The sequence below is a fragment of the Marmota marmota genome, unplaced genomic scaffold (genome assembly GCF_001458135.2).
Source record: "Marmota marmota marmota unplaced genomic scaffold, marMar, whole genome shotgun sequence".
Lineage (NCBI taxonomy): Eukaryota > Metazoa > Chordata > Mammalia > Rodentia > Sciuridae > Marmota > Marmota marmota.
The window spans coordinates 27,524,501-27,550,257 of record NW_025999982.1 but is presented as its reverse complement, the minus strand read 5'-3'; the positions used below and the strand labels follow the sequence as shown (position 1 = coordinate 27,550,257).

The window sequence follows — 25,757 nt, the reverse complement described above, 5'->3', positions numbered from 1 at the left end:
ATTAGTGAGTAAGAATAGATAATGGTCAGGCAGTGGGCCCCAACTAGGGTCTGATTCAAACGCAGAGGCCACACCCAGAGACTAACTAGTAGAGATATTAACTGGCACCATCAAGGTGAATTTCAAAGGTAAAAGTCTTTGAGGCTCACCTGTGGGAACATTTCAGCCAACTCCTTTTTTCTAGAGAGGCTAGAAAATGGAAGTTGAAAGTGAATCCAGATCAGACTCAAAGAAAAGATTAAAATTCAGTATAAAAGACACAGTCAACACTTTTTCAATGCCTGTTTAACAGATTTTTCTCCACGCTCTACCCCAAACCATATAAGCACCTAAGCAAGCACATCTAAAGGGTTTTTTCTACTATCTGGCCCCCTCCCATATCTCAAGGTTCCAATCTCTTCTCACCTAAATGAATCTTATTCCACTTACTCTTACCTTTCATTTTTGTCAATGGATTTTATTCTTCAAATTTGCAAGACAAGAACTCAGAAGGAAATTTGGTAAAATAGGGAATCTAGTGTCATCTAAAAACACCAGTTTCATTAGTAATTCAAACTCTGGAATAGATCAAAACTAAAGACTCACATTGCTTTAAAAAGTATAACCTTAGAAAACTAAAATGAGAAGTTATGCAATGAGTTGCTTTTATAGGTTTTATTTAAGATTAAATAAGTTTACCTGAAAGCTATCATTAAAGATATAGGTTTTCTTAAGGAAAGGGTCAAATTCCATTTTAACAGGTATCAAAATTAAAAGTAAAAGGAAATGTCGGGAACTGCCACATAGAAACCGAGCGCCCCTTAGCCCTGAGTGATGAGAATGTGGAGATGTGGCAAGCCAGCCATGGACTGTGTGTGTGTCAACTATGAGCACTGAACACACAGGGTGGACTGAACAGACATTGCCCCTCTGTTTGGGCAGGCAACTTAAGGGTCTTTTCCCTTGCTCTGCCTATGATCCCCACACAGCACATGAGATGGGCATGCCTTCCTAGATGTCAATCAACTTGCTGACAGCAAAAACATCAGAAAGCTAGACTCAATCCCCTGAAACCTGACCCCTTGCCACATTTGAATGCCTTCTACCCAATAAAAGGGTTCAGCATGTTCTCCTCACTCTCTTTCTTGCCTGCCTTGTCCCCCTTGTGGGAGCTGCAACTTAGGAGCTGTCACTGAACCCAAAGAAAAGGCACTTTCTGTGTATATGTCTTTATCTATTCCCCAAATTCACTTGAAGTTACCCTGATCAGTTTAGTTGTGAGACATAACAAGGAAACATAAGACAACATCTTCTACAGATATGGGATATGGGAGCCCTATTGGATCTTTTTGCAAATTGTTGTGTCAGCTGATAAAAAAAAATGGCAGGACATTAAAAAAAAAAAAAAGAAAACTGAAACTTAAGGGTTCCAAGGGTCTATCATCATTTAAGTATGAACATACATAAAATTCTAGATCTAGAGTAATTATGTAACTACATGTAGATAACTGTAAATGGCATTCTGATACACCCTGAAAAACCACCAAGTAGAAGTCCTTTGAATTTATGACAAACTTACTCCTCAGGAGGTAAACTATTTTGGTTAGTTTGACAGAAAGTTATAGTGCAAATAATCTAATTTATTTTCATGCAACATGAGAATCTTAAAAAATTTATGATAATAAAAATACCAAAACTGTTGTGATCATGTTTTGCTAGAGAAAGTCAGGACAATGCTTCTATCTTTTGATTAGAACTAAGGTGAGTTAATTTGATTTGTACACATAATGAGTATTTTGTAGCAGAAAATAGGTAGGCAAAGAAGCAAGCAGAAGTAATAACTTAATACAGGTTTGTTTTATATAGTATGCTATTTGTATGAAGAAATATCTGTGATTGAAAAGAATCAGTTTTTTATTAACTAAAATATAGCACATACAACAGTAAATACAATTATGTAAGATTCCTAGAAACAAATGGGATTTGACACCCTAATAGTGTTAGTTTTGGTTATTTAGTGTGCAATCAATTTATGCTACTAAAAATTTATTTTATAGTACACAAAATTTATTTTTATTTTCAAAAGTATTATCTACATATCACATACATCAGTCTTGTAATTACTTGCTGGTAGCATACTGGAAATCTAAAAATGTTATCCTTTATTAACTGACTCAACAAACATCGTGGTCTCTTATGACATGTAAATTCTTGAGAAAGGTTCTAGAGAAATTAAACATGGCAAAGACATATCCTCAAGAAATGTAAATTTTAAGGGCGAGATATACAAATTAACCAACCTGAAAGTCCAATACAGTAAGAGGTTCTGAAATTGTGGCAGAAAAATACACAAGGATGATTTGTGGATGAGTACTCAGCTTTCTTGTTCAGTGTGAAAAACTCTGAGTTGTGTAGTTTCTATGATTTAAATGTGTTCCCAGAATTATCTGTGTTAGAAACTGAGTCCCCAGTGCAACAGTACTGAGATATGGTTGGGTTCCAAAGGTTCTACCTTCAAGAGTGGATTAATGTTACTTCCACAGAAATGGACGAGCTATTGCAGGAGTGGGTTTCTGAAGGAGGATTGGATTTAAAATTCTTCCCTCTCTCTTTTTTTCTTTTTCTTTTTCTTTTCTTTTTTTTTTTTTGTTTGTTTGTTTGTTTTTCTCTCTCTTGCCTGCATGTACAAAGTATCCTTTAGTTTTTCTGCCTTCTGATGTAGGTTAATGCAGCAAGAAGGACCTAGTGATATGCAAGTCTTTCCAACTTTCAGAACTATAAGAAATACATCTGTTATTTATACATTATCCAATTTCAAGTATTCTGTTACAGCACCACAGAAAGGCCTAAGGTAGTTCTAGATGATTTCTAAATCATTCTCCAGCAAGCAAAAACTCAACAATGACATGTTGCCCATTTCAATGACATGCTCATTAAGCACTCCTCCTTTCTCTGTTTTATTCATCACTCCCTTGTAATAATTCCAGGAATTGTCTCTAAAATAGACTACTTGTATGCATATTATTATTTCTGATTCTTCTTTTGAAAGAACCCAAGCTAAGGTATATAGCAAACACCATCCCTTTGGCAGAAATATTGATTTAGGTCTGATCATGTGATTAGAATATTAACACTCAGAAATTTTCCTTAGAATTGATGCTGAGAGTAGGGTCTTTCTACTTCTGAGATAATTTTTAAGTTGGTGCAGTCAACTGCCATGTTGCCTGTATGCAGACATCTGTATGGAAGTAGCACTATTTGAAAAGAAGGAATTCTAGTGGTCCCTATAACTTAACTTTTCTTTTCTTTTCTTTTCTTTTCTTTTCCTTCCTTCCTTCCTTCCTTCCTTCCTTCCTTCCTTCCTTCCTTCCTTCCTTCCTTCTTTCTTTCTTTCTTTCTTTCTTTCTTTCTTTCTTTCTTTCTTTCTTTCTTTCTTTCTTTCTTTCTTTCTTTCTTTCTTTCTTTCTTTCTTTCTTTCTTTCTTTCTTTCTTTCTTTCTTTCATCAATTCTGTGAATACTCAGATATCCCTCCCAGCTAAGCTGCCAATAAATCTATAGCCTGTCTAAAGATAGCATTTTTTTTACATCATAAATAGCCAAAAGAGTAATAGCTAACATATACAGTGAATGGAAAAGTGAAATGAGAGAAGATAAATAAATTGGGTTCAAATTCAAGTGTTAGGCAAAAAAATAAAAAAAAATGTAAAATCCACATGAGGATTAGGGGAATAAAGATGACTTTAGATAAAACGTGAATGTGTTCTATAGTGCAAGTATGTATGTGTATACAGTTAAACATTTAAAATAATTTTATTTTTGAAATATATTTGTTTTCTAATATTCTTTTATGAATGATAATTTGTTTATTTTGAATTTTATCTCAGTTTATAAGCAAAAACATCACATTTATTTTCAAAAATTAGTTACTTTGGTAAATAACAGCATTTACATTAAAATATTTTAAGTAAAACAACAAACTTAAAAAAACTGACTTGTTAAGAAAGAATTCAGTGTTTTTGTTTTTATAAAATCTTAAAATCTGGCTAAATTAGATTTTTAATTAAGAAATAAATAATATTTTTGAAAATAATTTTATCATCCTTAGTTTTACATTTAAATGTGTGATATTTAACCACCTTATTGGAATACATATCGTGATATACTCTTGTGTAAGGATTCTGGCTGTGGAAAAACACAAGGCAGGGTTCCTCTGGTGAGCAAACTGCCAAGGGGTAACAGGAACCCCGTTTTCCATACTTGGAATATTCTGAAGTTTCTCCCAGCAATTAGTAAGATAACTAATACATGTGCAATGCCTACCTGCTATGGTAATGTCCTTTTTGAGGAGGCTCTGTACGAGATAGAGTCTATCAACCTCGACCTTGATTTCAGACACTCAACTTCTGGGTATTTACTAAGTCTTTTACTTCCTTTATTCTGGGAATAAAGGAACTCTCTTGTTAGACAACCACAGTGTTTCACTGAGCCCAAATCTGTCTACATAACAGTAACTTTATACAATGAACTTTCTTGAGATCTACACAAAGCTCCTAACATTGCAGAATGCAACTTAGTATGTAACTGAGAAATAGGCTGCATAATGTTGCTAAGTCTATAACCTGAGTAGTAGTAACAATGAACAATAGGTACTAATGATGCCAATGACCTAAAGTAACCTATTAAAATAAATAAATCTAGCAGCTCAGGAGAGCAGCTTTTGCTGTGCCTCTGCACCTTGCTTCTGTCTGCTTTTCCTTTCCTTACACTCTTGTTTTCTCCATTTATTTTCATTTTAAATTACTCCAACTTGTATCACATCTAAAGTGAGAATCGTTAAAACTGTAGTCCACAATGATAAAAGGCTTCTTTACAACCTTTAATGCAAATCTCCTTTGATAATGTACTTCTTCAATACCATCTCTTCTATATAATCCAATTCAAAAGCCTGAATTTTTTAGAAAGACTATATTAAATAGTTTCTTAAATGATATGTGTAATTTGAATTGGTGTAGATCCTAGATTTTACTAGTAACCTTACTAACTAATTTCCCATGTTTTGAAGGAGTTGGAAAGTATAAAAACATTGTTATTGCAGTTGTTATATTGGTATTGGGCTACATTTATAACCCTTTTTGACGTTTTATTTTGAGATAGGGTCTCAGTAAATTTCAGAGGCTGGCCTTGAACTTGTGATCTTCAACTTCTAAGTCACTGAGATCATAGGTGTGTGTGCCAGAATACCAGATAAAATAGTATTACGTATTAACCATTCATTTTCATTTACTATAGAAAAACACAGGTATGATGTTAAAGAAAAACAATGAAGAAAATACCCATTTGCTCCTCGGAGAATGCCTTTCTTTTTGTAAACAACAAGAACCTTAACTATAGTTGGGAGATAGTTGTGCACGCCTGTAATCCTAGTGGCACCAGAGGCTGAGACAGGAGGATCCAGATTTCAAAGCCAGCCTCAGCAATAACAAATTACTAAGCAACTCAGTGAGACCTGTCTCTCAATAAAGTACAAAATGGGACTGGGGATGTAGCTCAGTGGTTCAGTGCCCCTGGGTTCAATCCCCAATACCTCCACACACACCAAAAAAAAAATAAATAAATAAAAAATAAATAAATAAATAAATAAATAATTCACTGTACTTTCTATTTGGAGAGCCTTTTATCTCTAACTGCATATATTCAAAACAAGTACTCCTCTCACAAGCAAATTTAAACTTTAATACTATGGACTATTAAATGTTTAGTTTGAGACTAAGTATGTACAAATCTCATGTCTTTAAAGTCCCTAAAAAGTGAGCTTCCTTAGTAAAATTTTGGCTCATTTTGAATGCTGTCCATATTTACATTATGTTTTCTCCAAATGTCTACTGCATTTCAGCAATCTCATTTTCTCCAGCCCATTGACATGTTACAAAACTCTATCTAACAAGACTCTATCTAAGAAATGTCAAGCTTAATGAATAAGGCAAAATCATAGAAAACAGGTTATCCTGTAAGCTATTCTTGACTCAGGTTCTGAGTGTTCTGATTCATCAGCCTTATTGAGATCTAAAGGATTACTGATGTTTCTTAGTCAGCCAGTGCCTCTGAGCTCCAGTGCCAAAACAAACAAACAAACAAAAACAACAACTAATCTTGCTGAAAAGAGGGATGCTAAAATGCATCCAACTTTGTAAATCTTAAATGTGTAAAAAAAAATTTCAACTACAATAAAATACTTAAAGACTTGAACACCCTCAGAAAATATAAGGACTTTATATCTACTATGACATTTACAACTTAGATATAAAAAACAGGAATGGTGACTGCAGAATGGTGAAGTTGTATCAATAATAACTTGCTCACTTAAAAGAGGAGAAACATGTTAACTAAGAAATTTCATGTCAATTTTATTTTGACACTAAAGATACAAAATCTAGCATATTAATGAATTATAAGCCCATAACTTCAGAAGTTAACATAAAGGCTCTGAAAGTGAAGAAAAGTTGCCCTGAAGGCTATGTAGTCCCATAAATACTCCAGTTCTTCTATAATTAGTGCTTCTTGAAGCATCTTCATTCTACCTTTCTACTTTTAACCTTCATCTTCTTTACAGTTCAAGTAAATTTCCTTTAGATATCATTGAGTTGCTTCTTGTGTTTTATTTAATCTCTCTTTACCTTTTTGTTAGTGTTTATAAATTATATTTAATGTGATTATTGATATGTGTAGCTTTAAGTTAGCCATCTTGCCATTTGTGTTCTATTTGCTGTATCTGTACTGAATTTCTTTTACTCCTTTTGTTTTCTTTTAAATAATTAATTTTTAATTTTCCATATTATGTCCTCTGTAAAGAGGCAGCCAGATTTTACAAGATGTCATACCATCCTCCCTGACCAACTCCAATGGGAGAAAGGTTTAGAGTTTTATCTGATGATATACACCACAGAGGAAGAGAATGACCATGACTTGTGATGTGTTTGTGAAAAGAGAAAGCAGGTCTATTCCATGTTCCACAGGAAAATCTGAGAAAATACGGAGGGCAATTTTCCCAGCAGTAGATGCTAATGCTGTTGTGTCAGGATATAGAGGGAGTGATCAAGGAAGTTGTGCTGTATCATCCACACACAAACATTACTGATGATCTAAAGCTTTGAACATGGAGAGGTAGTTGTGATGGAAACAAAAGCTATATGAGAAGAAATAAGAAGGAGAGCTATGAGAGGAAAGCAGTCACTCACTGGTAACTAGACCACATTCTCCTTCCGATACATCTCAGTTTAAACCCTAGTCTATGTATATGAGAGCAATAGTTTCCTCAAAGTAACTTGAGTGACCCTATGTTTCTCAAACTAAATGAACCCCAATGAATATTGACATTTATGTTACCACAATTATTCAGTCCTAGTTTTATCAATGGAAAAGCAAGAGAAAGGAAAATCATTTTGTTCCGTATATTTTTAAAATAACAATAGAAAAAGTACTAAAAATCATTAGACTAAGTATATATTTTGTTACTAAATGACCATGGAAATAATTGTTTAAATGGTCATTATGAATAATAAAATATTTAATTATAGTTTTAAAAGGGATGAGTTATGGACATTTTTTCAGATATGGATGTATTGCTATCATTATAATTGCCTCTCTTATTGGTCTACATAACTTTCTTTCACTTTTATTTTTTAATATAACTGGCAAGTGTTTAAATGGATGACTGATTATGCAGCTATGAATCACAATAATTTGTTTTCTTTGAATCACTTGGATGTGAAAGGCAATTAAATAATTTGCCACATCTGCTAACTGTCTTGAATAAATTTGATCATTGAAGCTCAATTTTACTTGAAGATTGGTCATCAAATTAATTCATTTGCTTTCCAGATCATTTCAGTCCTTCTTGTTCAAACATTTGAATACCTTATAAAACAATAGCAATATTTGCCATGACTGTACATTTCCAGGAGATTAAGTAGAGCATCGTCTTTTGATTCTTCTGTTTGATCTCATTAATATAGACAGTGGTGTAATTTTATTCACATACTATTTTGATAGTTGTATAAGAAGTCTGAAATAAAGTTGTTTCTTCTACTTCTTTTAAATTTCCATCAGAACATATTGCCTGGATTCCTGTTCACAGATTCTGAAGCTTCACATTCTATTGCAACAATTGCTCATCCACACCCACTTCATCTCTCCTTTAGGATTTGAAGGTGAACAGTGTGAAATTGATAAGAATGAGTGTCTCTCTCTTCCCTGCCAGAATTATGGTGACTGTGAAGATGAGATAAACAATTTCAGGTGAGAAAAACAAACAAAAACCTAGATGTCTGTTTATGTGTCTGAATATATCAGGATAAATGTTTAGAATTTCAACTAACAAATTAAGCAACATATGTGACTACTAAAAAGTAGCTATGCTACAATCAGTTGAAGTTTTTAATTCTTTATATTTATACTAATACAGTTACTACTCTTTTTTTGTGTTGTTTTAAAGATGTGTTTGCAGACCCGGGTTTTCTGGACCTCTATGTGAAACAGAAATTAATGAGTGCTCCTCTAAGCCTTGCAAAAATAATGGAAAATGTGTGGATCTTGAAAACAGGTTAGAAACTACTTTTCATTAAATCAATGATTGCATGTGTGCAATTTAACAAATAATAAAGTGAGTGCACATATACCCATTATGTAACTTAGGAAGCTGAACTTTACTGATACATTTGTGCTTCTCCCTAAGTACAACCTCCTCCATCCTACCCAATTAATTATATTGAGTAACCTGAATTTATGTTTATCATTTTCCCTGTAGTTTACTGTGTTAATTACTTGTCTGTAATCTTTTAAATTTTTTCTTTCATGTACATATTCACATATGTGAAATAATTTTCTCCAGTCTTGTGAAAAATATTTTTCAATGAAAAGTTTTATATAATGTCTGTTGCTCATTTTCAGGTTTTATAGAATATTTCATATATGCCAGCAATGTTTTTAGCATTCCACTGGTCATAAATAATTGGATTATTTATTTTTTGTCTTATCAATGATTATAATAATTAGATTATATATAAGGTTTTCAACTATTTCTCCAAATGTACCAGCCATAGTGTTATTCTTAGTTACATCAATTGAAACGGAATCATTGAACCTTGGTGTTGACATTTCTATCTCTGGTAATTATGTTTATTTTTTCTATATAATTTTGAAAATGGAATATTAACACTCTCTACAACATTGAATAATCTAGTCATTAACATTGTCTGAATGTTTCAGTTGGTATCTTGGACCACATCACACATTCTCACTCATTACTGGAGTTAAAGAAGTTATCTTATACAAGTAGAGAGTAGAAGAGTGGCCAATAGAAGATGAGAAAGGCAGGAGGGAAGAAGGATATAAGTTAGATGACAGGAGAATTAGTTCAAGTATTCTATAGTACAATAAGGGAACACATTCCACAACAAATATCTGTATGTTTCCAAATACCTAAAAAATCCAAAGAATCCTAACATATAGAAATGAAAATATTTGAGAAAACGGAAATTCTAATTACCCTGACTTAATTATTACATGTTGTATATGTGTGCTGAGTTATTATAGTGTACCCCAGAAATATGTATGAATACTATTTGTTAGTTTAAAAATTTTAGAAGGACTCTAATACAATTAAAACAAGCAAAATAAACTATGCATCTCATTGCATATTCAGTATTTTCTTAGATTAATATTAAATTTGATGGGTTTTGCCATATACAAATTTTCAAATTACTATATTTCTTATATTTTATATATTAAGATATGTCTATATTCATTAAAAATTAAAATATGCAAGCCATAATATTTACAGCATGTCTTAAGCATGAAAAGCCTAAACACAAACGTTTAAAATATTATTTGAAGGATTATTTACATTTAAGTTAAAAAAATTTAACCTAAGAATATCTATCCATTTGCAAAGATAGATTAATTGAATTCTAAAACATACTTATTAATATAAAGTACTGTGAATGAGAAATGCAGAGAAGAGTAGTAGAATAGTATCATAAAGGAAAAATATTAAATGCTTTAAGATTTATTATGAATTTCAAAATTTGAACTACTTTAACAAAAGCTAAAATTTCTTATCAGAAAGTTTCATGAGTGAGCTGGTTGGGGTGGTGCACGCCTGTAATCCCAGCGGCTTGGGAGGTTGAGGCAGGAGGATTGTGAGTTCAAAGTCAGTCTCAGCAAAAGCAAGGCGCTAAGCAACTCAGTGAGACCCTGTCTCTAAATAAAATACAAAATAGGGCTGGGGATGTGGCTTCCTGGTCGAGTGCTCCTGAGTTCAATCCCTGGTACCAAAAAAATAAATAAATAAATTGAAAAAAAGAAAGTTTCATGAGTGATATTCTATAGTTTTTTTTTTACAATATTTAGTAAAATTGTATATTAAAATAAACATAGATTAAATTTATGGCAAACAGATTTTTAAATAAAAATTCTTTTAAAAAATCTATGCTACATCTTGGCTCTTGTAATATTTAATCTGTGTAGTGATTATATTTTTAATAACTCAGCTTTCTAGAAATATAAGAATAATTCTTCTACTTATTAATTCTTCAAATAATATAAAGGAATGAATGTACATAAAATGTAAACATAAGATAATTTTAGGACTTAAAAATCCAAGTGATTATCTTCTATTTTGCTCTATGTAATCTTTTATTGTGGCAATATCATTTCAGGTAAGTCATATTTACTCTTCCTTATCTCTACTTTATGCATTGGATTTTCCTCAATATTCATCTGTTCAAATGCATCTCAGTAACTAGAAAAGTATTTTGAAAAGATATCTGAAAGCATACAAAAGTATGTTTGAAAAAACATGTTTATCCAATTAAAAATAAAATAAAGATTTTCCATACTTTGACATTAGGTTTAAGTTTGATTCTCCTAAAATTTTTGAAGCAAAAGTCATGCATTTGAGTTAGAATTTTAATTTCATCAAAAATAAATATTTCATCATCTCAATTGTTTTCTTGGAATGTAGGATGTTTTATATATGTGTATTTAAGTTGTTAAAATCATGTTTCTAAAAAGAAAAAAAATGTTTTAGGAACCTATAATGTAAAATGAAATAATTATTACAAATTTGAATCACTTAAGACATTAACAAAAATGAAGATTCACTTTTATTTTTCCTTTAACCTCAAATGGTATGTGAAGCATAAAGGGAGCCTCAGCAGGTATTAATGAAAGCAAAACTATGCCAAAGCTGGATGGATTGTCCATGTTAGCCAGTAGGAGAGATTTGGTGAGAAGCCATCAGACATACTCTATGCACTTTTATTCATTATTATTTTAAAGGGCCAGGTTAACAGGCATGGTAAAATGCTGCAAACGTTCAGTCTTGTGCTTGCCTCCCTTATTACCAAAGAGTAGAAAGAGAGTAGATCATAAAAGAAGGGGGAAGGAGACAGGAAACCTGTATTTTACTTCTTCTGGGAAAGACTAGACCCAGAAATTCAAGGTAAATGCTGTTCTGCAGTAAATATTTCCTTCTCAAAATATATGCCCTCACGTTGTATATCATGGTAGGAGACGAGAATAGAGTCAGTTAAATATTTCCTGTAAGCTATGTGTTTTATTGGGATTGCTGCCAATAATGGGTCTGTGGATTTTTGTTTGTTAAGCTTTATAAAATTTTAGATGATATTCAGAAATCTTTAAAATTGACCCTAGAATCCTGGGAGTATTTGGAACCACTAATAAAAGAGCAGGCATACTCCACACTTCAGTTGAATAGTCATCTGTACATTATCAATCTTTAATTATGCTTGGAACTTACTTTTTTTGAAAAATGAAGTGCATTTAAGCAGTGCTAAAGAGTTTCAGACTGAAAAAGTGGTTTAGAAAATAGGAGAGATTAGTAATGGTCTTGACCAAAACTGAAAAGACGAAAGAACATACTGAAGTTGAAGTGATGCATTCTTGGATAAAATGATATTATGATTTATAAACATAAAAAATCCTTTGCATAGTTGTCTGTATACTGACAACTAAGGTTTGTAAATTTGCAGTGTGTGTGTGTGTGTGTGTATGTTTGCACATGCATGTGTATATTCTAAAATCAACTTTAAAAACAAAAGCCAAGCTGGGTGCAGTGGTACACACCTGTAATCTCAGTGGCTCCTGGGCCTTAGGAAGAAGTATTGTGAATCCACAGCCAGCCTCAGCAGCCCAGAGAGGCCTTAAGCGACTTAGCGGGACCCTGTCTCAAAATTAAATATAGAAAATGTTGGAGATGTGGCTCAGAGGTTAAGCAACTCTGGGTTCAATTTGCCATACAAAATAAATGTATAAATAAAACAGAAGCAAAAATTAAAGCATAATTTTCAGAATGGCTCATTTTTACATTAATTTAGGTATATTAGAAGAAAGGATATGTAGGCAAATAATAACATTTAGTAAAAACTATAAACATAACCAAAAGGTTATGAATATGAAGGAAATTCGAATTGAAAAGTGAACGAAAGAGAATTCTGGGCAGCTGAGAGAATAAAAATCTCTTTATACATACTTTAAAAATCTATTCAGATAAAAACTAAAACTAAACTATTATATATTTCAGCATATGTAGCTATATGTATCCATACATATGAAAATACACATATCAAATATCTTCGTTTCTAAATAATATTACACACTTAAATAAGCCAGGAATTCCTTAACAAATGGCTCATCTAGAATTAGGACCAGGAATGTATTAAAACAAACCTGGAATATCCTATGTTAGAAAGAGTGTCACAGAATGATGGAAATGTGTCAAAAGGAAAGAGAAACCACTTGATGAGGATACCAATATTCATATCCCAAACAAATTCATCATGTAATAAATTATGGTAGTTATATATTTGATGCATTGAAAGAATGGAAATCTGTGAGTCTATATAGATATGCCTACGCTGATTTAATGTGTGAATGCAGGAAAAGGAAAAGATGGTTCCAAGAGTAAAATGTCAAGTGACAAAAGAAGAACAAATGATGGGCTAGAAAAACATCATTTGGCAACAGCATAGAGGTCATTGACTCAGTTGAGAAAGATGAAAGGAGAGCAGCTCCTGTTTTTAAGTTGATTCATAGCTGCAGTTTTATGGTATTCATAAGCCCCAGAGAAACATTTCAAAATCCACAGAAGAGAAAACAGGATACAAAAAGTCAAGGGATTTTATTATTTTCTTATTTTTCAAAATGAAAGGGGGGAATTTTGTAAGTGAACAAAATATTTTGATAAAACAAGTCATGATCATCATAAGTCTATCATTGAGGTGCTGGGACTAGGGCTCAGTGGTAGCGCACTTGCCTGGCATTTGCGAGGCACTGGGTTCGATTCTCAGCACCATGTATAAATAAATAAAATAAAGGTCTATCAACAACCAAATTTTTTTTTAAAAAATAAGTCTATCATTGAGAAAATATATATTCCTAATTTTTTTCCTAATATTCAATATTCCACCTAGAGAGTAGATTTCAGAACTTCTGGAGATGTAGAATTATCAAAAGTTTATACAGGGGATGCAGACACTGAAATAAAAACCATTGTTTTGTAGTAATGTGACATTTTTTAATTTATCAATATACAAAACAAATCATTTTCTAAGATGCCTTTCACTTGTTACTGCTGAGACTTCTATGAATAATTCCTATCCACTCTGAGATTCACTAGAATCATCCTAATTCACTGATAACACACACTAGCAATCAAATCCTAACAAGCATACTTTCAGCTTAGTAAGCCATTTAATAGATTCATTAAATCATCTCACACTAGATAGTGATATATTAGCAAGGAGAAGACTTTTCATTGTTTGAACATAAATTCAAGGATTCATAGTATTTGAATTAGTGATTACATCCATTCCTTAACTACATAGAGATCTTGAGAAATATGGTTCTCTTTTACATCTACATGACACTGCACATGCAATTTTGCCTTCTGTCCACCTGATACAAAGAACCCACGGTCATTATGATTCATCTTTTTTGATACCTTCACTAGCAGTTAGCTGTGCTTTCTTCATGCTTCAAACCTGTCTCCAGTGACATTTGCTTTCTGCAATGTGTGCGTGTGTATATTTCTAATCTTCTTATAACACTTTCAAAAGCAAGCAAATATCTGCAAGGTGGCATGAATCTGTAGACCCAGCTGTTTAAAAGTTTAAGGCAGGAAGATTATTTGAGCCCAGGGGTTCAGTACCAGCCTGGGCAACATAGTAAGACCCTGTTTAAAAAAAAAAAAATCCATTTAAAAGCAATCCAAGCTTTACTTGCACTTGAATTTGGGTGCATGACAAATGTCTGACAATCAATTAATGTGTATCAAATGAGTAAAAGAGGAGCATGGGAATAGTAGAATGCTGGTGGTTATAAAATGATGTTAGAATTTCCTCAGAAAATCAGAATAAAATCTGGCTCAAAAGCATTATGGGGGAACTCAGTAAAACCTCTTTATCTAGACTTCTAAAAGAGAAGCAAACTGTGTTTCAGCAGCTTTTTCACTGATGTGATCAAAAGAACTGGTAAGAATTTGAAGAGAAAAATTTATTTGGGACTCATGGTTTTCAGGGGTCTCAGTCCAGAGGCAGCCAACTCCATTGGTCTGGGCCCACTGTGAGGCAGGACATCCTGGTGGAAAGTTGTGGAAGAGGAAAGCAGCACAGAACATGACAATCAGGAAGCAGAGAAGCTCTGCTCACCAGGGACAAAATATAGACCCCAAAGGCATACCTCTGGTAACCCACCTCTTGTAGCCACAACCTACCTGCCTACAGTTACCACCCAGTTAATCCACATCAGTGGACTAACAGGCTGTTTAGATTAAGCCTATTAAAACCCAGTCATTACACTTCTAAACTTTCATTTATTATCTCACACATGTGCTTTTAGGTGATACTTCATATCTAAAATGTAATACTAGGTAAATCTATTTTTGATAAGTGAACTTTTCCTATCAATTAAATTTAATCTATGGAATTATTTTGATATTTTAATTTATATATATCAATTTAGGTGGAGTTTAACAGGTTAAATTATCTCTTTTTTTTTTTGGTTGTTGTTGTTGTTGTTAGTCCTAGTTAATTTTGAGAAAAATCAGAATCAGCAGAGATCAATATACAAGATAATGAGGGGACAATTAGAGATTGAAGAAGGGATCACTCATGTGAAGTTTCTATGAATACTTCTTCATGGCAAGGCAATTTAAGAGGCATCACCTTTTGATGCCCTTTTGATACTCTACCAAGTGTAGATATTTGAACCTAATATTTAACCATTGAATTACATCTGATTTTCGAACAGCTGTCAGTATGGTTCAGCATTCATGAAGTTGTTGCTGATAAAGGGACTTTAAAAATTTTTAACTGGAAGGCTTTGATATCAGAAAAATACCACTTATCTTATAGGAGAGTAATCTTATACTTTCAAAAGAGAATATAGATGAAGGTTTTATACTGATACCATAGAAAACACAGTTACAGAATTAAGGTCAATAATATTTATCAAACTTAAATAATTATTTATTCAACCCATTTCTTTAAAAATATGTCTGTAACAAATATTTTTGCAGAAAAAAATATTTAGGAAGTAAAATTCTGTATTAAAAAACAAAATGGATATGTTATTGTTTATTTAAATTAAGTCAAAAGTTTTAATTTAACATTTGCATATAAATTGTATATATATATATATATATATAATTGTTTATTATTTCTCATTTTTCTACATTTCTCTAGATTTTTATGTAACTGTGAACCTGGATACTATGGATCTTTGTGTGAATTGAATGTAAATGAATGTAAAACCCAGCCTTGTCCAGGTGGAGAAAATTGTGTTAACAGCACTGGTGGACATACCTGTCTCTGTGCTCCTGGGTATACAGGTAAACCTATAACTGATTGTCCCATCTATGTCAATACTGTGCTGTTTGTAAATACATGACAACCTCATTTTTATAAACCACAAATGGCATCTTGTTGGAAGCAAAAAGGGCAGGAAGGTCTAGATTCTTGGTCAAAGTGTAAAAGAATTAATGAGAATTAAAATCATGATCTTTTATCAACAGTTTGGTAAGTACTAGGATTATGGTTTAATGTAATTTACATTAGTATACCCTTTTAAATAGAATTTATCTGAAGTATGTTTGCTTGGCTATAATACAGGGAAAAGTATGGGTATGTGAATAAGAAAATTAACTTTATCTGTTAAAAATTTTATTTTTTTTAAATATAATAAGTTTAACTCTTCATGTACACTTGTATGTGTTTAAATAAGAAAATCAGTGAAAAGTTTTTTTTTAAAGTTCAAGCAGAAATCATAATCTGGAGTTAGCTATCTTAATATTAATTATTCCACAACATAAATACTATCCAAACATAAAGATAAAATTTATCAAGGAACTTACAAAAGGTAGAGTTGCATTAGACCACTAAAAAAGCTGCATTGTTTAGCACAACAGTATAATGATGTGTATCTAACAAGAATGTATTCAAATTCAAGTCTCAATTTGTTATCTGAATTTTGTAGTGCTAGATTCATATGGGTTCCTATTCTGAGGACTCTAATACTGAGTTCTTTGCTGGTAGGAGTAAAAATCACTAGAAAAATGGGAGTAAGACTGGCAATCAAAAATGATAAGGAAGTAAAAGCATTTCCAGACAACAAGGGATCAAAAGATTAAAAAGTTAAGTGACCAGAAAAAGAACATTAAAGTGTCTTTTTTGAAGGATATTGATGGTCTCAGGGAAAGTACCTTGGTAACAATTATTACATGCTCAAAAGTCTCAGCCTAAATTATTTTTTACATACTCATTATCTGCATATTTTATTGCATAAATAAGGAGCATTAACATTTTGCTATAAAATGCTATACCTCCTAAGATTTTTATTGCTTATTCTCTTCTGGGTTGCTAAGATTTCTATTTAGGACTACATATATCCCATCAGCAAAGTCATACACCATGGTGTTAACATTGCTGTGGTCAATGCAGTTGATAGTGTTGAAATAAGAAATGACACATCAAGCTCAACATGAGTGTGAAAGATATTCTATGAAGCTGCTGCTGCTGCGCTATGTGTGTGTATGTGTGTTGAGGGTAACACACCAAGCACTCTCCTCTTGCATGCTAGGCAAGCAATTTACCAATGAAATACATTCCAAGTTCCTGTGAAGCTTTTAATATAGCACTTGCTTTGATATTTTACATTTACCCTAATGCTTCAAGGGTTAATTTTTTTTTTCACGACCGATATCTTTACATTACAAAATAAAGTGCCTACCATTGTTTCAAAATACTATTGGCTAATATGCTACCATGGGCAAATTAAAGATTTTGTGATGTGTGTTTGTGTGACAATTAAAAAAAAAGTAATCAAATTGTTGACTTTAATAAATAGGGTTTAATTTTTCTTACATAAGAACTCTGTAGGTAGACAGCAACCAAGGTTGGTACTAGCTTGACAGTAGCAGGCTGGGTTATGATTTCTTAGTATTTAATTCATATTTATAGTTTCAGGACTCAGAATTGCTGTTGCACATTTAGTCATTAAGTCTATACTCCAGTCAGGAAAAGGAAGAAGAGTGGTGTCAACTGCATTGACCCCTTCTCTCAGGAAATCCTTCCCAGAATACAAATAAACGATTTCTGTTAATATTGTATTGACCAGAACTGCCTCACATGGGCATTTTTAGCTGTAGAGGAAGGTAGAAATTAAAAATTTATATCTTGTAAAATTTACCACTGAATATAATAAGGAAATATTTAATTATAAAGTATGTGTTACATTTAGTTTTATATTAAGTATGACCTACGCCTGCCTGTTCAAAAGGAGGTTATTCTCCTCAAGAGAGTTCCATGTACTTGTTTTCCTCTACATGCTACTTTGACATCAAATTTGATCTTTTCTGTCATTCAAGGATACAGGAAGCTTTTTGTTATTCTCAGACACTTGTAGCATTTATTTTGTCTTAAGCTCTGCTGGAAGTCCTTCTTCCTTTCAGCCCCTAAAGCTCTAGGATTTTGTGAAAAGATTTTCAAGTCTATTCATTTCCCTTCTATTCTGTTTCCAGGAAGTCATGACAATGTAAGAATTTACTTACAGAATCTTACATTTTAAGATGCAACTTTTGCATGCCTCTTTTATATTTGTCAAGATTACACATCCAATAGTGACAGAGCCAGATCCAAAGTATGCATCCCTTTCTCATCCAGTTTTATGTTTATCTTAATTTCACTTCACCTGAGAAGGTAAAATTTGTGAGAAATGAAACTAGTCTACATTGAAGCAAGAGGAAAGAACATTAAACAGAACATTCAATGTATTGATAATTGGTAATTAAAGGAGTTATTCACCCTTCCATTATTATAACAAAATACTTATTTTTTTTTTAAATTATGAAGAGGAAAGCTTATTTTAGCTCAGAATTTTGAAAGTTTAAGACCATGGTTGGTTCACCTCATTGTTTTGGGACCTGTGTTGAGGCATTTCATTATGGTAGAAAATATGTGGCCGAACAAGTCATTCACCTCATGGTTGCTAGGAAGAAAAGATAGCAAGAAGAAGAGACTATGGGTCCACAATCCTTCAAGGACATGCCTCCAGTGACCTAAAATTTCCCATTCCACCCCTTCTTCCCCACCTTTCAATGCCATCAGGTTGTAGACCAAACCTTTAAACCGTAGAAGCAAATGTAAGGAAAATTAAGCTTCACCGGTATCTATTAATTCATTTAATCTAGTTCTTAATCATTCTTTTCTTAACTCTATACCCAGAAAGGATTTCATGATCCTTCCTATTCTAAATCAGTAAACTTTCATGAAGATCACATTATATATTAAGTGTGGACATATTATTATTAATGCAATAATGTTTGACTCTATGAATTACCTGTTGATGATTTGTGATAATCAAGACTATTTTAATTACCTGTCGATGCTTCGTGGTAATCAAGACTGACATGGTTCCAAGTGTCATGATGATTTCTAGAACGTGGAACTGGAGTTGACAATAAACTAACATGTACAAAATTGATTACTTAAAACTATTCCATGATTCATTTATCCATATTTTTATTAATAAAAGATATCACAGCATCCAAATTTCACACATAGTATTTTGAATGAATTTAGAGGTCAGAAAAACAGCCATGACATATAATGAAAGGGTTAAGTTCTGTCATAAAAAAGCAAAATTAATTAATCATTCGATTCTTTGCTTTGAAGAATATTTCCTCATGAATTTTAGTCTTAATTGAATTTTGTATCTATTTAACAAAGATAAAAATATTTTAAAAATTGCTTTTAAAATAGAATAAATCATTATTTAGCAAAAAGTCTTTCTCAGTCAGACACGATTCTACTTATATGTTTATAAAATATAAAAAGTTTATGAATTGTGTTTCTGAACTTCAAACACGTGGTAATTTCTATATACCTATATTTACATTAACCCTTCTATGATTACTAGAAACTATAACACAAAAATGTTTAAGTACTTCCCAGACATAGTAATATGGATAATAGTTCCATCTAGAAAATATAGAAATGCAAATAAATAGTTTTAAATAATGAAATTTAATTATTTTTTTTCTAAAAGTTCCCTATTTTTCTCAGATATATTTCATACACACAAACACACATAAAATTGTAAGTAGTTATAATATTTTCTGTGTTTGAGATAACTAGGTTATCTTTTGATTACTTTATAGAGGCAAATATGCAAATTTCATGACAAATACAATAATCTTTTTAGATCATATTAAGCACAGGGTATAGTTTAGTAAAATATAATCATTAATAATTGACTTTTGTCTTTGTTGTTGTAATGATATGGTTTATCATGTTATTTCTATTGCCTAACATATGCCACCTGTCCTCCTTCAACTAGTATTTACCCTCATACCTTAACGCAAATGCTACTTTCTGTAGGAAGTCTTAGGCTCTTAGGCTTCTTCTGTTATTTCCTTCCATAGCAATATTTTCTCTGTTGTGCTCATAATTATTCTAAGCAATTCCAATACAATTATCTCCCTATCTGAAGACACTTCCCATCACTATCAAGTTCACCATTTTGTCTCTAAAGTCTATTAAAGTTTTTTCTACTCTGGTACAACTTTGTAGCTGAGTGTGTATTTTAATATGATATGTTAAAATAGAATAATTTTCTATTTTAATATCATTTATTAAAATAGAATATAAAAAGATTAAATAGAAAATAAAAGTAAGAGCTAGATAGGCTCAACCTCAAAATTACACATTTTGTAAATATAGAAATTTAAATAAAAAGTCATGCTTTTTATTTGATAAATAAGTCCACAGTAAGAAATCTTCAGCATTCTGGTAAATATTTGGCATTTGATTATATTTAGCTTCAGATCAATGGTGACAATGTCTTTTTATCAATAATAGCAGCATTATTAGTATAACAGTTACCATTTCTTCTTCCTATTGTTATAGGCAGGAGCAGCCTCAGAAATAGGCAGTTGAATTGTGCTTAACCACTTTTGTCTTCAATAACAGGATTCAAAATTCATTTTGATAACTCAGATGTACAAAAATATGTTATTTTCTAATAATAAGCTCAATAGCATGTATGGGTTCAATTTTACGTGATAGAAGGAAATGTCAGTGTGAAAAGTTCATGTGAATTTCTCAAGATAAAATTTACTTACTTTAGATTTGGAATCAATTATCTTGCTGATTCAGAGACCTATCATTTTATTTTATTTTTATTTTTTGACACAAATGCAGAATACATCATCCCTGGTATTTTGGTATCAAGAATTGGTATTGGCTCCTGATCCCCATGGTATCCACCATGTTTTTGCTGAGTTTATGGGGTCTCCTCCTCATCTCAGATCTAAGTCCTTTTCATATGATTATTACTTTTTGTCCTTAGTAATCCACTATTTCTCTTCTCAAAGGCTGGAATTTAGCAATTGCTATGATTTGGATCTGGAAGCTCCCTTAAAGTCTTACATGTCAAAGGCTTAATGCAGCAACGTCCAGAAGTAGGACTATGGGGAAATGATTGGATCTTGACAGCTATAACTACATCATTGGATTAATCTATTTGCTAAACTAAGGGAAGCAAAAACTTTAGGCAGATGGAGTATGTTTGGAAGAAGTAGGTCACTCGGTAGGCTCTTAGGTATTACAGCTTGTCTCTAGATCCTTTCTTTGTCTGCTTCCTGGCTGCCATGAGCTGAGTGTCTTTCCTCTGTAATGCCTTTCTGTGATTATGCTCTGCCTCACCTCAGGCCTAGAGCCACAGAGCTGGTTGACTATGGACTGAAACCTTTGAAACCACAAACCAAAAAATAAAGTTCAGTAGTATACACTATCTGTTGTTGATTTATATATTACTAAATCCTCAAGAACTATATGGAACATGTATTATGTGCTAAGTATAAGCATTCCTTACCATATCTACTGGGAAATCCCAATCTAATTCACTGTAATCTATCTCTTAGACTACTTCCAAAGCTGCCTGTGTTTTTCTCTGTTTCTGTGATCAACACTTCAGTCAATTTCTCCACAAAGTCTTCAGAGTCATGCTTTAATAAAATGGAAAAAAAATAAGCAAAAAATATCCTTTTATTTTACTCCCTCCTAAAGCCACCACCCCATTTCAAGATTACTTCCTAAATAAGAATCTTCCTTTAAGAAATCCTGTTTTCTCACTCTCAACAATTTAATTTTCTTACAGTCTCTTTTAAGTCCACTTCAAATGTTTGAACCCTCCAATCCAGCAAGACTTCTCTTTAAAAAAAAAAAAATACAGTCTGCATTGCTAAATTCAAATGGTTAAAATTTAGTCTTGTTTTCTTTGATTGAATAATAGCGTTTGGCACTATTAATCACTCTTTCTACTTAAAATAATTTCCTTGATTTCCTGAGGATCTGCTCTTTCTCAGTCTGGATACTGTGGATTACCAATGACAAATAACTCTTACTTATGATAAATTAAAAAAAGGCATGCACATGTGATACACACACACACACACACACACACACACACGGGAGGAGATGTTTTTAACTGCCGCAGCCCGGCTGGCTGGGCAAAATAACCGGGGCGGGGGGCGGGGGTGACGAGCAACTTGTGTACATTGATACAGCAGGAGTTTATTGTAGGACAGAAGGGGTATATATACATTACACACAGCTTATCTTAATTAACATAAACTAAATACAACAGTCAACCAATAAGGAATCTCCACACTTAATGGCTCCCTGGCATTACTTCACTAACCACTCCCTCTGGCAAAATGCCAGGTGCCATCCTGACTTGTTTACAGACCCTAACATTTAACTGTCTTTCTAGATCACAGACCTCAAGGTAAACCTTGGCACTGCATGACAATCTGGAAATTGTACTTATCTGTAAATATGTTAGTTTCCCAGTACCTAAATAATATATTTTTTTAAAGCCTATTAGTTTTAACTTACTTTTGTCTTTATAAATCTTGGTCAACCCTCTGTCTAGCCACTTTTTTTTCTTATATCTCCAAAATAGTAAAGTTATTAGAAAAGAACTTTTTCATCTTCATACTATCAACTACCAATCTATGTCTGTTTTTCTATGTTCTTGTCAATGGCCAACCCATCTTTTTGAGTGGATTCTGTGCTTTATCACCTATTATTAGAGACCTTTCATCCTGTAATTATTTTCTGTAGTACAATTTCTTTCCTCCATGCTTTGTCTCTGCTTTCAACATATATTAATATTTAACTCTTTCTCATCTGATTTTTCAGTTTTACCCTTTTTGCACATTTCTGTTCACCAAATTTCATTTTCTCTCCTTTAAAAACAGAATTATCAAACTTATTATCTATGTTGATATCTATTTTTTCATGTCCTATTCTCTGTTTAATCCACAAACTATATGCTTTTAATCCTAAGAGTAAAAGGATACTCTTCATTTTGGAAGTCACTGATTAGCCCTACTTCCCTGAGTTTGAAGGTAAATATCATTTCCTTCTCTTAGTCACATCATGCTTAATATCTCACATACTCCTGAAAAATACTTTCTAACTTTACCTCCATGTTTCCACAGTCACTGATTTCATTATTGCTAACTTCTACCTGTAACAGACACTGTAACTGTTTAGAACTTTCTTATTAGTCTCCCTTCTTTATATATGTATTGATCAAGGAATTGCATTTAGATTTTTGTTTAAATATCATATGCATTCTGATAATTCCAAAATTTCTTACATAAGTCTTGGCTTCTCTCCTGAACTCCCAATTTGTATTATTAAATAACTGTTCAACCTGACCATTCTTATGTCCCTATTACATAAATAGCAAACTAATCCCATGCTGACAATTTATCACAACCATATTCTACCACCCAGATTGTCCATCTTAGTGAATTGTACCATTATTTCTTTAGTTTCTCATGCAAAATTATGGAGTCATTCTTGATACTTTGCTCACATATCATTATGCAGCCTTGCAGAAATCCCACTGACCAAATCTCAAAATATATTTTAATTCAACCACTTCTCACAATTTCCATTACAATCACCCTAGTGCAATAAACCATCATCTCATGCCTGAAATATAACATTTAAATTTGTCTCTATCTCAATTTCTTGTCAAAGGAAAATATATTACCCATCTAGCAACCAAAGTGCTCATTTTAAAATAAAAAGCAGATCACTTCACTCCCAAGTTGAGAATCTTTCACAGCTTCCTATAATGATCAAATGAAACTTGTACTCCTCATACTCCTTAGTTTAACCTGCTAAATCTTGAATAATCTTGTCTCTGGTTGCCTCTCAGATTATATTTCGTGCCACATTCTCCGTACCTCTCACTGTTGCTTCCACTGATACATCTGAATGTGAATCACTACTTGCAGATATGGCCATGGTTTTCTACCCTATTCTTTGAGGTTCCCTGAGAAATCTATTCATAATATACAAACAATAAGACTGAGTCATTCTCTCTACCTATTTTCTTTCCTCATGGCAATGATACTCTCTAATCATTATATTTACTTCTTTATTTCCTTGACCTGAAATCTCTCTCTTTTGTTCACTGTTGTATCTCAGTGCCTAGGAAAGTACAGGCACACAAATATTTTTAAATGAAAGAATTTTTTACACTTCAAGTAATTTGACTTCTTAACTTTTGTATGTTAGTATAGATAACTTCTTTGTGAAGTCCAAGTTATCTATATTAAAATGCAAAGATTTGTACTTACAAGATTTTTTAAAAATTTTCTTCCCATAATGCCATAAAGTAAATATGTGTTTTCTTTTTAATATCAGGAGCAAATAATAAACAACATACTTATTTCTATAATGGTGATTTTTTTGATTCTATGACAAACCAGAGAAGTATTTACAAGCCTGCAAATCAGGTTCTTTCTAAATCAAAATCATTATCTATTTGAATATATAATACCAATTCCAAATTCAAAGGTGTTAAATTTAATTTAATATTATGAAGTAAAATTGTTTTATGCAATAAATCTGAAAGTGAAGTAAAATGCAAAATTGAAACCTTTATATTACTCATTAACCCCATAATAAATCTTTCTAAAATGAAACCTATAGCAAATTAAGCCAAGTGACCTTATCATTACTGATTCTTTACATAATATATACTGATCTTAAAGACATTAATTTTTATATCCTACAAAATAAGATGCTAAAAATAATGACTTGAGATGAAGTACTATCTATTAAAAATACATCAATTATGAGTTTATTATCCACTTATGTTAGTTTTTAGAGCGGTAGCATTTATATGTCATAAATTTGACTATCTGATATTTTAGAGCAATTCGGCCTTGAGGAATTCCATAGACACATCATTAAAATATGATTTTTATCTGAAGATTGAGAAATACATACTATGTAAGAAAATATTAATCAAAATAACCCTCAAAACCAGTTAGAATCAAAATGTTTTATAGGACAATCAAATGTGTTAGGCACTGATACCTAGTCATTCTTTTTATTCCCAGGAGTAAGCAAAATATGAAGTACAGGAGTCTCAGAGAAAGTCAGTATGAATAATAAACTGTTATCTAAATCCCACTGGAATATTTTATTGCCACCAATCTCACCATTGTAAACAGATTTTAGTGCAAGAAAAGAGATGTGTGTTCAAAACACACTTCACTCCATGTAAAATGCACAAAGTTGTTTTTTTGGCAGATTGGGGTCAACTGTGTGGCCTGTGTGGAGGGTGACCAGTCTACAGGTGCATTTCTGGAATGCAGGACTTGACACTTTTTGCAATAGACATAGTAATCTGTGGTGAGCCGTTCTAATTAGACCATGGCCGCCATTAGAAGATGGCGCCGGCTTCCACTGTGGCCTGTGATAAACAACTCCTAATATGGAGAATTGGCATGCAATCCCTTACCACCCTATGAGAAAGCTCCACGTGGCAGCTTTGCATTGGGGCTTGAGATGCTTTATTAAGGCTGGGAGGGGCATCCGGGAAGGAGAAGAAGAAATATCAAGGGCCTGAATAAACTGCTGAAAGAAGATTCCTGAGTTGCGTCTTCCTTGCGGGCAAGGGGTCGCAACAAGTGGTGCCGAAACCCGGGAACCAGAACTTTCAGCAGTCAGGGGTGGTGCACCTGTTAGTCCCAGGTAAATGGGATCCGCGACCAAAGCGGGGTTAGTCCCAAGTAATTGGGATCCGCGACCAAAGCGGGGCAGCTCTCTCTGTAAATAAAGAGAGAGTGGAAAAAAGGACGCTCCCCTGTAAATAAGGAGAGAGCGGGGCT

The 25,757-nt window shown here is 32.7% G+C and overlaps 1 protein-coding gene across 1 annotated transcript in view; it reads left to right on the top strand.

Annotated features, from left to right (window-relative positions):
* Eys (eyes shut homolog) overlaps positions 1 to 25,757 on the top strand; it is a 1,560,564-nt gene that overhangs the window by 511,260 nt on the left and 1,023,547 nt on the right. Inside the window, 3 exon segments of the mRNA XM_015487393.2 lie at positions 8,179 to 8,275; positions 8,472 to 8,579; positions 15,742 to 15,887. Coding sequence (XP_015342879.1) covers positions 8,179 to 8,275; positions 8,472 to 8,579; positions 15,742 to 15,887 — 351 coding nt within the window.